We start from the raw sequence: 13,270 nt of genomic DNA on the forward strand, positions 1-13,270 counted from the left end.
GCCCAGCTCATGGTTCCGTTGGGCCAGGGGCTCAGAGCTGGGAGGTCCCCTGGACAATGACCGCGGAAACAGGCCGAGCACGGCCCAGCTCCCAGCAGAATCCAAGGTCCATTGGTCCCAGGGCATCTTCCTTTCCTGACACTACCCACTCCCACCCCAGCCACGGACACAGGTACCATGGGGATCTCAGGGACCCCCAGGTCACACAAGATCACATGCACACCCTGCCCTCATGGCCCGGCTGGGTGTGGCCCCACCCTGAGCGTGATGCTGGCCCCCTGTGTTTCAGACGTCCACCAGGAGTTCATGCCCCGGACCCTCTCTGGCTACATGCCCGAGGAAATCTGGAGGAAGGCTGGTGAGTCTTGGTAGGGGACAGCCCAGGGCCCCAGACCCTCTTGCCATCCGCATCGGTGGAGGGGGGCTCAGCTGGGCCCTCTCCAGGCCTGCTGACTCAGAATCTGGCGGGGGACTGGGTCTCTGCCCTCCAGGGGACACCCCTCTACCTGACGAGAGGTCCCCCCACAGCCCTGCCAGCACACACATGCGGGACGCCCGCCCCTGGGTGGTGGGCAGGGGACACTCGTCCGGGCCGGCCCATATACCGACCAGCCTGAAGCGTCCTTTGCAGAGGAGGCAGTGAGCGCGGTGAAGCGGCAGGCCATGTCGGAGCTGCAGAAAGCCGTGTCGGACGCCGAGCGCAAGGCCCACGAGCTCATCAGCACAGAGCGGGCCAAGATGGAGCGGGCCCTGGCCGAGGCCCGGCGTCAGGCCTCCGAGGACGCCCTCACTGTCGTCAACCAGCAGGAGGACTCCAGTGAGGTAGGGCCTCCTGCCCACCCTGCATCCCGTCCCCACCTCCCGGTCCAAGGCTGGAGCCCCAACCTCCCAGCCACGCGAACCAGGGAAGCCCTGGGCCTCTGGACCCCACACGGCCTGGTGAGGCGGGTCTTGTGGGCGTCCCCATCGACAGGTGTGGAAACTGAGGGCTCCAGAGAGTCTGTGGCTCGCCCCAGATGACACCCTAGGAAATGGCAGGGCGTCCGTGAAAGCAGAGGCAAGCAGCGGGGAGAGAGTCATGCTGGTGCTTGTGTGCCCGGAGGGCTGGGCTGGTCCAGCAGGGCAGCTGCGGACCCCGGCAGGCTCCATTCCCTCCTTGTCCGAGAAGGGCTCAGGCGACCGAGGGGTCCAGAAGAGGGAGAGGCCCTTTCCAGGGGGCTCCAGGACTGTACGGGGGTGGGGGCGGCACTTCAAAACGCTCTGGGTTGGTCTGTGCCGGGGCTGGCCCCGAGGGAGGGTACGGAAGAGATGGACTCCCGTCCCAGTCAGCTCGTGCATCTCTGTACGGCTCTTTTCATGGACACTCTCAGCCAGAGCAGAGCAGACCTCACATCCGAGTGGGCAAGGGGGAGCGGGGAAGGTGGGAGGGCACCTGTGGTGCTTCAGGAGTGGACGTGCGTGGGGAGGATGGGGTGCCAGGGCAGCCCACTAGCAGTGCCATCCGAGCAGTCCTGGACGAAGTGGGCTAGCCGGCGGCGACCTGGGGAGCAGCAGGGACCGGCCAGGGCGGGTGGGGCGGCCATGCCTGTGTTGTGGCCCCGCAGGAGGCTCTGGAGGCCAAGTGGGCACGTGGGCCTTTCTCCCTCGGCGGGTTTGGGCCTCCCTGTCCTCCTGCCTGGGCTGCCGCCTCCAGCCTGTGCCTGGAATCCCTGCCCACCTTCTGCTTGGGTGGCTGGGGTCCTCACTTGTTCCACGGAAGGTGGGCAGAGGCCCAGTGGTTTGGGGAGGTCGTGACCACAGCAGCTCGGGTCATGCACCCCATGTCTTTATTCTGCTGGGGCTGCCATGTTCTGATAGCGGAGACCCAGCGAAGCCAGGAGGGCTTCCTGGAAGGGAGGGAAGGGGCCGTGGCTCCCTCCCTCCTGAGGGCCCCGTGGCCCCGTAAGCGCACTGTGAGCCTCACAGGGTGGGCTTGAGCTGTGGGAGCCTGTCCGCCAGCAGCCCAGCCGAGAGGCTGTGCAGGCTGAGGGTCCCCACAAGGTGTGATGCTTTGGAGTTTTCTCTTCTCACTTGGTGGTGCCCTGGCTGGGTCTGCGCAGGCTGGTTTGCAGGGTGGACTTCCCTGTCCTGCAGCCGGGTGGGGTGCTCTGGGGAAATGCGGGCCCAGGCTCGGCCGCCCCTGACCACGCCTCCCCCCCCCCCCCCCCCCCGATGCAGAGCTGCTGGAACTGCGGGCGCAAGGCCAGTGAGACGTGCAGCGGCTGCAACGCGGCCCGCTACTGCGGCTCCTTCTGCCAGCACAAGGACTGGGAGAAGCACCACCACGTGTGCGGCCAGAGCCTGCAGGGCCCTGCGGCCGTGGCGGCCGACCCTGCGCCGGGACAGCCAGACGCCGCCAGCCTGGGCCCCTGCCTGCCCGCCACCGCCGCCAGCCCCAGCGAGGCCGGCTCCACGGGGCCCTCCCGCCCAGGTTCCCCCGGCCCGCCCGGCCCACTGGACGCTGCACCCCGCTGACCCGCCCAGACCCCGGTGCCCGGGCCAAGGATGGCGCACCTGCCGACCCGCCCAGCCCTGCCCCGGGCCCACTGGACTTGTGCCCAGCCCTGGGAGCCTGGCCGTGGGAGTCACTGCTGCTGCTGCTTCTCTCCAAAAGAAAACACAGAACCAACATAGCTGCACTGAAGGCAGCTTCCTCGGCTACCTGACGGTCACGCAGCGACCTCTCCTCCCATCCTCAGACTCAGAGCCTCCCGGCAAGCTTTAGCCCACGGGACGTTCGCCGGCCAGAGGGTGACTGGCTCCGTCCACACCCACCTCTCTCTCTCTCTCTGGGGTTTCTGTCTCTGTAACTCTCACACACTTTCAATGAAAAAATCTCATTGTTTGGTGGCTTATATTTTCATTGAAGAATTTTGGAGGTTTTGTGGCAAAAGAACTACTCAGTAATGGACAAAGAAAACTGTGGGGATTTCCCCTTCCTGATGAAAAAGGGAAAAAGAAAGCTGTTCTTTCACAGCTGGAGACCTGAGCCGCTGAGTCACCGAAACCCCCCCAGGGCTGTGTGGCCGACGTGCTGAGGACGGTGAGAGAGAGCTCAATTTCTGACTCAAGAAATATTTTTTTGGTTTCAGATTTTTTTCCTTTAATGTCAAACTCTTTGGCTTTAAGTAGAAATCCAAAAAGTTTTTTTAAAACAGATAAAGGACCACACCTGTAAACTACCTTGCCAGCTAGCCAGCCAAGGACGCCAGACACACCTCTGCTCCCAAGGAGATCCAAAAAGCAGACACAAGAAGTCAGAATCCAAAACTGTTTTGTCATTGCCAAAGTATGTTTTTCACTGTTTGGCTCCACACCTGGGCTTGTTCAGGAAGTCGTGGGTCTTCTCTCTTGCTTGGATTCTGTTTCAGGGGTGTTGGGACATTGGGGTTTGGAGCGTTCTGCCCAACAAGAAGCGACTTCTTTCTTTTCAACTCCACCGCAGCGCCTCCGCCGGGGACGGGCGGGGTGGGCAGCGCGGCCCTGGGCCCCGTGTGTGCGCATCTGCGTGTGCGCCTGGGGCACGCCCCGCCGTGTGTCTGCTCGTGTGCGGGGAGGATACCTCGGGCTGTCCTCACGCCCCCTGTGAATTCCCATCGCATTTCATTTTCTCCACTCGTGAAAAAAAGTGCTAACATGTCCTTCCCAGAGAGACCGTGATTCGGAGACAAAACTGTGACAATCTTTTGGGTTGATTCTTGACTGCTTTCCCAAGCGCAGGAGACAGCACCTGCTGCTTCTCCGCCCCCTCCTCTACCTCTGCTCCCCGGGCCACGAAGCCTCCCCAGCTCATCTTTCCGGCTCAACCCCCGCGTGTCCTGCCACTCTTGTCTTCACACTTTTGCAGAAAATGAAAACACACACACACACACACAAACAAACGCAGTCTGTCCTCCCTGCACCTCCTGGAGTCTTGGTCACCTGCGTAAAATCCCGTGTTTCTGTCCAGCTGCTCCTCAGGGGGTGTCTCTCTGAAGTCCCACCCCCAGTCTGGCCTTGTGCCCTGGCCCCACTCACCTCCCCACGGTGATCTCAAGGAGGGAATAAAGGAATAAAGAAATTCTGACCTGTCCTCAGTGGGAGAGCAAGCAGCAGACACGGCCCCCGATCTGCGCTTTCCTGCGTGGCTGTAAGAAGTCCCCAGGACTGGAGTGCAGTGGTGACCAGCTACTGAAACCCGGGGCCCAGCCGCCCCGCCGAGAGGCAAGAAGTCAGTAGCACACGAGAATGTGAATGTACATAGTCCCTGCAGAGGCCCAAATGATGGTGTTCATGAGGGGGTAATAAAGAAGAGATGTTTGCCAAATTAAAAAAATTAAGAGAAACTACGGAAGTATGTAGAGTTAGGGTGATAGATTTTCAAAGAAATCTGAACGGTGGTCCCACGAGGAGCACTGGCTTGGTCTGATTGCTGTCGTTGTTCAGAGTGGTAGGAAGTCACCCTTTGAGAATCGAGAGGAAGGACTCCACCCAGCTGCCAGAGGGCAGGTGCTGTCCGAACCTGGGCTGACAGGAGCCCCCGCTGACTGCGGCCCTGGCAGCCTCCACCCCCGCCGCATGGCGCCTCAGCCCCCCCCCCCCCACCAAGGCTCCATCTGTGGGTTTCAGAAGAGCAGGGACCTTGTGGGATTTGGGCTGCCGTGAGGCAGCCGGTGGCCGCCTGTCGTGTTTCCAGTCTGTTCTTCCTCTCCTGAGCATTGAGCCAATTAAAACAGCAGTTTCGCACGTGCTGTGAAGTAGCCCTGCCTCCCCTTTGACTCTGTTCCCACAAGATTGTGCCACGGAACGGGCGCTTCCCTGGGCAGGCTGGGGTCTGGGTGAGGAGATGTGAGGCCCTGACGCTGGGACCCTGGGGCAGGGCTGCTGTCCTGAGCCAGGCCTGGGAGGAGCCCGCCACCCGCGGCCCTGCTGCTGGCCTCTGCTTCTCTTCCCCTTGCCGGGCCCTTCTTTGGGGACAAGCAAGCACACCAGGGATGGCAGCCAGCTGGTGGCATCTGGCCAGCCCAGCCTGCAGGGCCAGCCCACCGGCTGAGGGTCAGCTGCCCGGCGGCGCCTCCCACCCCAGCTGTTGAGAAGAGGTCGCTTTCGAGCAGCTGTAAAAGGCCACCTTTCCAGTGTGGGCCCCACATCCCTCTCTTGTCCACCAGGACCTGCCACCAACCAGGGCTGCAACAGCCTGGCACGAGGGGCTGGCCAGGGCGGGCAGACAGCCTCTGCCCGCAGAGAGCGTCCACAGAGGCGAGTGTGGGTAGTGGTGGGGAGGCTTGTGGTGAGGACCCTGAGGCCCGGAGTGGGTGGGAGGGGGTACCTAGTGGGCACCGTGTCAGTGCAGGCAGCAGGTACGGTCTGGGTCAGACGAAGCAGGTGCTCCACCCCCGCCCCCACCCAGGGTCCCTTTGATGCTCAGGCCCCGTGTGGCCCAAGACCTCACAGCAGAAGCAAACAGAATGAGTAGCTTTGGTGGGAGAGTGGGGCAGGCAGATCTCTTGCATCCAGGGTTGGACTAGTGGCGGGAAGTATCTGAGTCTGTGTTTCACCTGCTTTCGGCCCCTGGAGGCCCTGCCTCTCTCATGCCAAGAGGGGTCTGGACAGAAGAGGTCCCAGCCTCCTCTCTCTGCTTGGAGACCATCCTGCCCTGCTCCCTCTCGGGCTTGTCGACTGTCGATGCGTGCGCGAGTGTCTCCTCCTCGTGGGCTGCCGAGATCAGACACACTGGTGACCCCAAAGCTCTGTGGAGTGCGGCAGCTTCCCCTCCTGCTCCGAGGCCAAAGCCAGGACAGGAAGGCCAAGGGAGGCAGGCAGCAGCCAGGGCTCCCAGCCCACTGGTCCAAGCCAGGCCAATGACAGGCGGGGACGGGATGCTGGCACCTGGGTCCTCTTCCCCGTGGGGAAAGCCCCCTGGTGTGCGAGACCCTCCAACTCTTCCCTCCCCCTCCTCTGGCCTTTCTCTGAGGATGTGTCACCATCCCCAGGTGGTTTCTGGGGTGTGTCCTGTTCTGTGGGCAAAGGCCAGTGTCTCCCATTCCCGCTGTGGACAGGCTGGCACACCCCAGACCCCGTCTGAATAAAGAGGGACCCTATCCTCACAGCTCGCCAGGACCAAAGGGAAGCCTTGGGTGTTGCCAGGGCAGAGAGGGGAGCTGGAGAAAGCCTTAGGGTCCAGGAGGGGAAGGGCCGTAGGACAAGAGGAACCGGCCTCCTGGGAAGGGGCCACCCTGTGGCTCAGCAGGTGGGGGTTGCTCATCAGGGCCAGAGAGGCCAGTGGCCGAGGGAGACAGACGGGAGAGGGGCGCTGCTGCTGGCTGCGTCCCCGTGACACCCGGGAGGGGGCCCGGGCAGACCCTTACGGCCTCCTGTTTGCCCATTTTTCCAAGTGCATCCTCAGAATGGTGCTGAAGTCCAGTCCCCGGCATCTGCCCACCTCGCCTGTCCTGGCTCATTGCAGCACAGGGGTCTGGGTATTATTCTGCCCGACCTTTTGGCCCACCTGCAATTACTTACTGATCCTTTTGTCAGTGTATCCTGACCAAGCCATTCACCTATCCACCCATCCACCCATCTTCCATCCATCCGTCCACCCATCCGTCCACCCACCCACCCGTCCACCCACTACTCTACCCCAGCTGTCACTTAACCTCCCATGCATCCTTGCACCGTCCACCTCTCTCCACCTTCCACTCCTCTGCACACCAGGTGTGTGTCTGTCCACCCGTTTTCTGGTCTAACCCACACACAGCCATGCTTTAGTCCATCCCCGCTCCACTCTTCCATCTACTGAACCCAGAGTAGCAATACCAACTCCCTGAGTGATGCAGAGCTGCATCGAGCCCCCATAACTCTGGGGACAGAGAAGGGCTGCTGCAGGCATTGTGGGCAGATCAGGCCAACGTCCCAGCAACAGCTCCGGCCAGTCTGGGCCTGCCTGGCAAGTGTGGTGGCCATGGACCAGAGGAGGCGCTGGGAGGCGGCCCATACAGCTGCTCAGGGGCCCTGTGACCGAGGCCACCAGTTGGGGACAGCACGTTGCCTGGCAAGACCCCGACAACGCCGGCGAGGCCGCCAGGTCCTCTCCTTGTCACCAGGGGTCACTGCCTGGAGGAGGCGTCCCCAGGGAGGGAGGGGGAAGAAAGAGCCCAGCGCTGGCCTCCCCGGATGCCAGTGCTCCTGGACCCCGTCTTCTCCCAGGTGCTCAGGAGTGGCTTTACCTCACTCCCACTCCCATCTTCCACCCTGGGGTCCTGGACGCTGGAAACTCACCCTCAGAGCTCTGGGTAGGTGCAGACACAGACCCGCCCAGGCTGAATTCAGCTGATGGCAGCCGATGTTTCTTTGACCTTGAGGCCCCGGCCCAGCTGTGGTCCCAGCGGCCTGCTACACCTGTCTCCGGGCTCCCAGGACACACAGGGCACCTTCCAGAAGGGCTGGGAGGCTGCCACTGGATTACAGGAGGAGAAAGCGGAAGGGAGCAGAAGCCGCAGGGAGCCAGACCAGGGATGCGCCTGCTCCTCCGGACGCCTCGCGGACAAGCCCGGGGAGCCAGCCGTCTCTGACAGCAACCTGCACAGGTCCCCCCAGCGTTCCAGAGAAGCCGGTCTGCTTGCTTTCTGCTCTTTTCGCTTCGATGCAGCCGGCCCCTGGAGTGCCTCCCAGAAGGCCCGTCACAGCGGCCACGCAGCGTCAGGCCTCAGCTGGAGTCTGGCTTTCGATGTCAGAGTGAAGGACAGGACCCAGCCAGGCCAGCCTTCGGCCCCTCCGCTGGCCGAGGGGGCCGGGGTGCAGCCCCACGCAGCCTTGTGGGGGATGGGTTGATTTTCCACTTCTTTCTTTTTCCCTTTATTTTATGTTTTAATTCCCCAAAGTGAGTTGGGCCAAGAACACTGGGTCGTCCTCCTGGGCTGTGCAGGGTCCTGGCGGCCGCCCCCGTGTCTTCTGATGTCTCTGTTTGATCTGGGCACCGGGAGATGGTGCCACTGGGGTCACATGGATTCTGTGCATGTAATAAAGCCACCCTTGTCCATCTTGGGGCTCTGCCTCTCCTTGGGTTCCCGGAGACTCACTCTAAGCCCGTTTCCCGTATTTATTCACCAGATTTGTGTTGGGGGCCTTCTCAGTGCCAGGGAAGAGAGACAAGACCCTGCTCCATGGCGGTGGATGGACAAACATGACGCCGTGCTGAGGGTGCGCAGGCCCCACAGTCTCCTGAGCGCTCACCAAGAGGGGTGAAGACTGTGTCCTCCACGTGGTCTGGACGACCTTGGACCCCAGATGACACCCATGGCTTCAGGGGCCCTTAGCCTCCCTGCCTGTGGCCATGTGGGCACCTCGCGCAAGACCCTGAGGGTGAGCACCAAGGGAAGGGACACCTTGACCCTAAGGAGCCACAGTGTCACAGCCATGGTGTCCCAGCTCACAGGACAGTCCTGCCCAGAGCAGGTGCCCAGGGCTTGGGCTCCGGGCTCGCTGGCGGCCCCTGGGAGGAAGGCGTGTTATTAATACTCGGGCCCAGTCTGGAACATGGTGTATTTTGAAAGACGTCACTGGAAAGGCCAGTATGGGGGCGAGGCCATCCCCACGCCAGGCGCTGGCGGGAGCCCCATCCGGGCCTGGTGTGTCAGCAGTCTCGGCACAGGAGAGGATGACCACGATTTTCCATTGCGGAGGTCTGAGCTCAGAGGGAGGCTGGCCGGGCTGGGCCCGAGTCCAGCCGGCTCTTGGCTTGGACACAGCCGCCATGGTGTCCTGCCCCCCACGAGGAGGTAGAGGAAGGGCCCCGGCCAGGGCCCTCCATGGGGCCTTAGCCCACGGGGGGGAGGGGACCTGACTGCCCCACGTTCCAGGGCAAAGACCTGCACGGCTGCACTTCTAGCCTCATCCAGCCAGCCCCGGGCCGAGGCTCTGTCCTCAGTGCAGATGTGGACACTGCCCTTCAGGCACTCTGGCCGGCTGGGGAGACCTAGGGACGTGTAGCTTATGTGGGACAGACAGAGGGTAAGGCCCGGGTGCCATGGCCACAAGAGGAAGAAGGAGCAATCAGGAAGGCTTCCTGGTCGCAGCGGCACAGTGGCAATAGTGCCCCCTGGAGCCTCGTATATGCAAGTACCTGCAGCTCTGTGGACACAGGGGAAGAGGGGGTGTCCCGGGAAGAGGGGGTGTCCCAGCAAGGGGGTGGGCAGCGGGTAGGCCCTGCCTACAGGCTCACAGCCAGCTCAGGCCAGGAGACTGCCCACAGACCAGCTTTCCTCAGGGCCCGGGGTCGGGCAGGGGGCACTATGCAGTCTTAGCTCAGCCTCTGCCGAGGTGAGAACAGAGTCGGAGAAGAAAGACAGCTGCAGTGCCCCCCCACTTCCTTCCAGGGTGCACGGCGCCCGGGGGTCACAGTCTGCAACCATTCCCTTCCCCACTTCCACGTTCCCAGGAAGAGACCCCGACTGGACTGACTGGGACCCACCAATTAGGGCCCCGAGGGCAGGCTGTGGGCTGGGGAGGGGGGCAGACCCTCCCAGAGGGGTCCCCAGAAACACGTCAGGAGGATGAAGACACAGAAAGAGCGCTCCCAAAACAAAGCCGGGGCGAGAGGAAGCCAGAGCAGCTGCTCGGGGAGGACAGACGGAGCCCAGAGCGCCCCGGGACAACGGCCTGCAGCTGCCCGCGGGAGAGCGAGGGGCAGAGGCCGGGCCTTCACAAACTGTCCTCCGCCCCCAGGATCCGCGGGATCTGCACAGAGTTCACCATCCTGCCCCGCGCCCCAGCAGGATTCCGGATGCATTTGAGTGGCTCCCACCCAAAAGCTGGCCCAGAATGGGGGTGGGGAGGAAAGGGGCCATGGGGAATCGATGAGAGGTCAGGAGGAGGGACAGAGGCGTCCGTCTCCCCTCCAGGCCCCAGGCCGCCTGGGCTCTGCATGACCCAATTTGTGAAGGCTGTCTCAAATGCCACCTCCTCCAGGAAGCCTGCTCTGACCCCATGGGCCCCCTTCCCACTTCCGCACGCTCAGGTCATTCGCTCGCACCTGTGTCAACCTAACTGGGGCTGCCCACTGGAGGTGCGGTGCTGAGTGAGGGACATGGACCGGCGACCCCAGTAGCTTCCTAGCTCCAGAGTTGTGGCAAGTGAGGCTCCACCCCAGCTGCCCCTCTCCACCTTGAGTGTTCTGGAGGGGCCTGCCCCGTGAGGAGGAGGGGCCCAGGGGTAGGGGTCTGGCCTCTGAAGCCTCAGGCCCAGAAGTCAGGGTGGAGGCCCGGCCCTAGCCAGGAAGCTCTGAGGTGCTCTAGTGGGAGCAGCTGGCCTGGGGGAGGGCTTAAAACTCCGGCGGGCGGGCAGGTGCTGGCGTGGAGGTGAGCACGGAGGACCTGCCTGCCCTCCTCCCCCATCACCATGTGGCCCTTCCTCAGCCGCGCTCTCTTCCCACCCCCCAGTGAGGCCTGGCTCCGGAAGGCTTCCTCAGACCCTGAGGCCCAGGGCTGGGGGGCCTGGAGCTGGACGGAGAAGACCCCTCTGGGCTCAGGGGGTGGGGGCGGGAAGGAAGGGAAGACAGGGGAAGTGGAGGGAGAGGACGCGGAGGATGCCGGCATCCTGCTGTCTCTGTTGGAGAGGGCGGACCTGGCCGAGTGTCCGGGACCTGACCAGGTAACAGCCACGTGGAGCGCCGGGCAGAGGCTGGCTGGGGATCTCAGGAGTCCCAGGGTTCGGGGGCGGGGGTACGGACGGCAGAGCTTGTACCCCAAATGTGAGAGAGCCAATGTCCCCCTGTCCGGAAGAGGGAGTAGGGACGCCCACCCCTGCACAGGCTAGGGGGGAGGGGCAGGGCGGCTCCTCTGGCCTGGAGGGGCCTCTGTGTTGGGGGTGGGTTACAAGGGCTTCTCTGCAGGCCCACCTGGCCTTCCCTCTCCCCTTCGAGGAGCCCCCAGCACGACCCTCAGAACGGGCAGGGTCAGGCCCACTCCCCTCTCCCCTCCCTCCAGAGGAGCCTGGGGCCATCGTGCCTCAGGGCTCAGCCTGGGCCTCTGCTGGCAGGAGCTGGAGGCCATCAGACTGAAGCTGTGGGCCATGGAGCAGGCCCAGGGGCAGGAGCCGCCTGGGGTGCAGGGCCAGGAGAGGGAAGAGGAGGGCCCCGGGGCTGGGCCAGTCCGGCAGCTGCTGAGCCCTGAGCCAGGTAGGAGCCGGCCAGCCAGGCCAACCCCTTCCCCGGGCAGGTGGCCCCCAGTCCTCTGGCAGGCGGCTCTGGCCCCCTCTGCTTGTAAATTGGGGTGGCCGCAAGCTGCTGCAGGAACAGTGCTGTCTCCTGGGGAGAGGCCAGGCCTGGCATGGGTCCTTCTAGACAGGCCCCCAGGGGCGACTGTCTCCCCCGAGGGCTGAGGACTGAGTCCCTGCCCAGGGCAAGCCCTGCGGTCCTGAGGCCCCTCTCCCAACAGACACCCCGGCAGAGAAGACGGAGGCCGACCACAGATCCGTCTACGTGGGCAACGTGAGTGAGGAAGGGAAGCGAGACGGGGTCTACAGCTTCCTCGTGGCTCTGAGGATGAGAAGAAGGGACACGTATAGGCAGCAAACTCAAAAGCCACACAGGCCTGGAAGGGAAAATCAGGAGGGCGGGTCCAACGAGGGGGCCGTCCCCAGGAGGGAGCGTGGGCCTGCTGTGGTTAGGCCTGATTTCCCACCGAGGACTGGGATTCGGGATTTCCACATGAATCTCCCAGTTGGCTGATCAACGAATTCTACTTTAAAAAGCCACACGGCCTTTGCACAGGCCAGTAAACTTGGGGAGCATTCATCTGGGTACCCAGTTGGCCCCTGGTGGGGCTGGGGAGCAGAGGCCTCGGGGCCCCATCAACCTCTCTCTACCAAGAAAACGTGCGGAAGCCCCCGGGAGGGTGAGGCACCCCACACCAGGGCCTGTGCCTGCAGGTGGACTACGGGGGCACAGCCCAGGAGCTGGAGGCCCATTTCAACCACTGCGGGGAGATCCACCGGGTCACCATCCTGTGCGACAAGTTCTCCGGACACCCCAAGGGGTCAGTGCGGGGGCCCTCAGGGAAGGGGCCTCAGGGAGGGGTGGGGCGCCAGGAGATAGAGCCGTGCAGGTGAGCCCTTACCTGCCCTGCCCCGCCCCTCCGCAGCTATGCCTACATAGAGTTTGCCACCGAGAGCTCGGCCCAGGCTGCCGTGGAACTGGACAAGAGTGTCTTCCGAGGCCGGGTCATCAAGGTGTGTGTCCCCCACCAGTCACCGCACGGCGTGGGGTGGGGGGCTCTGCTCTGAGCATCTCTGTGTTAACCCATTAATCCCCAAGGGGCCGGGAGAGGCAGGCACGAAGAGGCTGAGGCACCGACCAAGGACACACAACTGCCCCAGCCTGACACTTCTCCAATCTCCAGTGTGGGTTTGGCCTGGGTGTAGTTCCGGGGAGGCTTCCTTCCCGAACCAGACTGCCCCCTGCAGGAGGAAATGGCTTGACAGAGGCATGTCACATGACCACGGCTGTGGCTGGACTGTTTGGGCCTAAGTGGGGATCTTGAGATGGCTGGGAACAGGTGAGGGTCTGATGCCTCGGGCAGCCCCATGCCTTGGGACAGCCAGGGCCTGGTGGGCGCTGGGGCCTGTGCGCACTTGTCTGTGAGTCTTCCATAGAGAAACCCAGGACAGCTTCCTGGAGGCAGCTTTAGCCCAGCACGCTGCCCTGGGCTGGGGAGGAGGGTGTGAGAACAGCGGTCTCGGGCAGACTCGTCCTTTGCTTTCAGGTGCTGCCCAAAAGGACCAACTTGCCAGGGATCAGCTCCACGGACCGCGGAGGCCTTCGGGGACACCCAAGCGCCCGGGGGCCACCCTTCACCCACAGCAGCCTCCAGGGCGGGGCCCCTTTCAGACCACGAGGGCGGAACCGGTAGGCGGGCGGGGCCCGAGGGCGGGGCTCCGGCGGGCGGGCCTGGAGGCCGCTCACCGCCGTCTCTCTCCGTGCAGGGCGCGCGGAAGGTTCTCGCCGTGGTACTCGCCGTACTGAAGGGAGGACCCGACTGGGAGAGCGGGGCGGGGGCTGGGTCGGGAGAGGACGGCGGTGCTGCACGCGGGACTGGTTACTCCGCGCAGAATAACTGCCCCGGCCCCTTCACTGGGCCGGAGGACGGGCCGCAGCCCGGGACCCAAGCCTCCGCTCCCGAAGCAGGGCACTGGGTGGGCCTGGCACGGCGTGCTAGTCGGGGCTCTGCGGGGCACCGGGCCAAAGGCGGCACGGGGT

General features: G+C 63.7%; 2 protein-coding genes across 18 annotated transcripts in view; both read left to right on the forward strand.

The window, feature by feature from the left end:
• CBFA2T3 (CBFA2/RUNX1 partner transcriptional co-repressor 3) overlaps nt 1-4,778 on the forward strand; it is a 74,689-nt gene extending 69,911 nt beyond the window's left edge. For 11 of the 16 annotated variants that reach the window (XM_074349215.1, XM_074349218.1, XM_074349223.1 and 8 more), the window contains 3 exons: nt 290-358; nt 620-822; nt 2,218-4,778. In XM_074349215.1, the coding sequence (XP_074205316.1) occupies nt 290-358; nt 620-822; nt 2,218-2,514 (569 nt within the window). In that variant the 3' untranslated portion in view covers nt 2,515-4,778. Of the gene's footprint in view, nt 1-289; nt 359-528; nt 823-2,217 lie in introns of those variants that run through there. The other 5 variants (XM_074349217.1, XM_074349219.1, XM_074349216.1 and 2 more) reach the window with 2 other exon arrangements.
• A 3,314-nt stretch (nt 4,779-8,092) lies between these two features.
• On the forward strand, nt 8,093-13,182 carry PABPN1L (PABPN1 like, cytoplasmic). 2 transcript variants are annotated; one of them, XM_074349241.1, is made up of 8 exons: nt 8,093-8,795; nt 9,742-10,665; nt 11,053-11,191; nt 11,451-11,503; nt 11,944-12,050; nt 12,156-12,243; nt 12,329-12,569; nt 12,777-12,913. In XM_074349241.1, exons 2-7 carry the CDS (start codon nt 10,414-10,416, stop codon nt 12,539-12,541), a joined length of 852 nt encoding a protein of 283 aa, XP_074205342.1. In that variant the 5' UTR covers nt 8,093-8,795; nt 9,742-10,413; the 3' UTR covers nt 12,542-12,569; nt 12,777-12,913. The 2 variants fall into 2 exon arrangements, with proteins under 2 accessions (XP_074205342.1, XP_045361177.2); XM_045505221.2 differs by lacking the exon at nt 12,329-12,569 and adding an exon at nt 12,997-13,182 and having other exon boundaries at nt 8,093-10,665; nt 12,777-12,919.
• Nucleotides 13,183-13,270: the final 88 nt, after the last annotated feature.

The sequence above is a fragment of the Camelus bactrianus genome, chromosome 21 (genome assembly GCF_048773025.1).
Source record: "Camelus bactrianus isolate YW-2024 breed Bactrian camel chromosome 21, ASM4877302v1, whole genome shotgun sequence".
NCBI lineage: Eukaryota > Metazoa > Chordata > Mammalia > Artiodactyla > Camelidae > Camelus > Camelus bactrianus.

Coding starts and splice junctions, on each gene's coding strand:
- PABPN1L (XM_074349241.1), top strand. CDS start 10,414: ATGTGGCCCTTCCTCAGCCGCGCTCTCTTCCCACCCCCCAGTGAGGCC. Junction 11,192..11,450: donor GCTGCTGAGCCCTGAGCCAG/GTAGGAGCCGGC, acceptor CTCTCCCAACAG/ACACCCCGGCAGAGAAGACG. Junction 11,504..11,943: donor GATCCGTCTACGTGGGCAAC/GTGAGTGAGGAA, acceptor CTGTGCCTGCAG/GTGGACTACGGGGGCACAGC.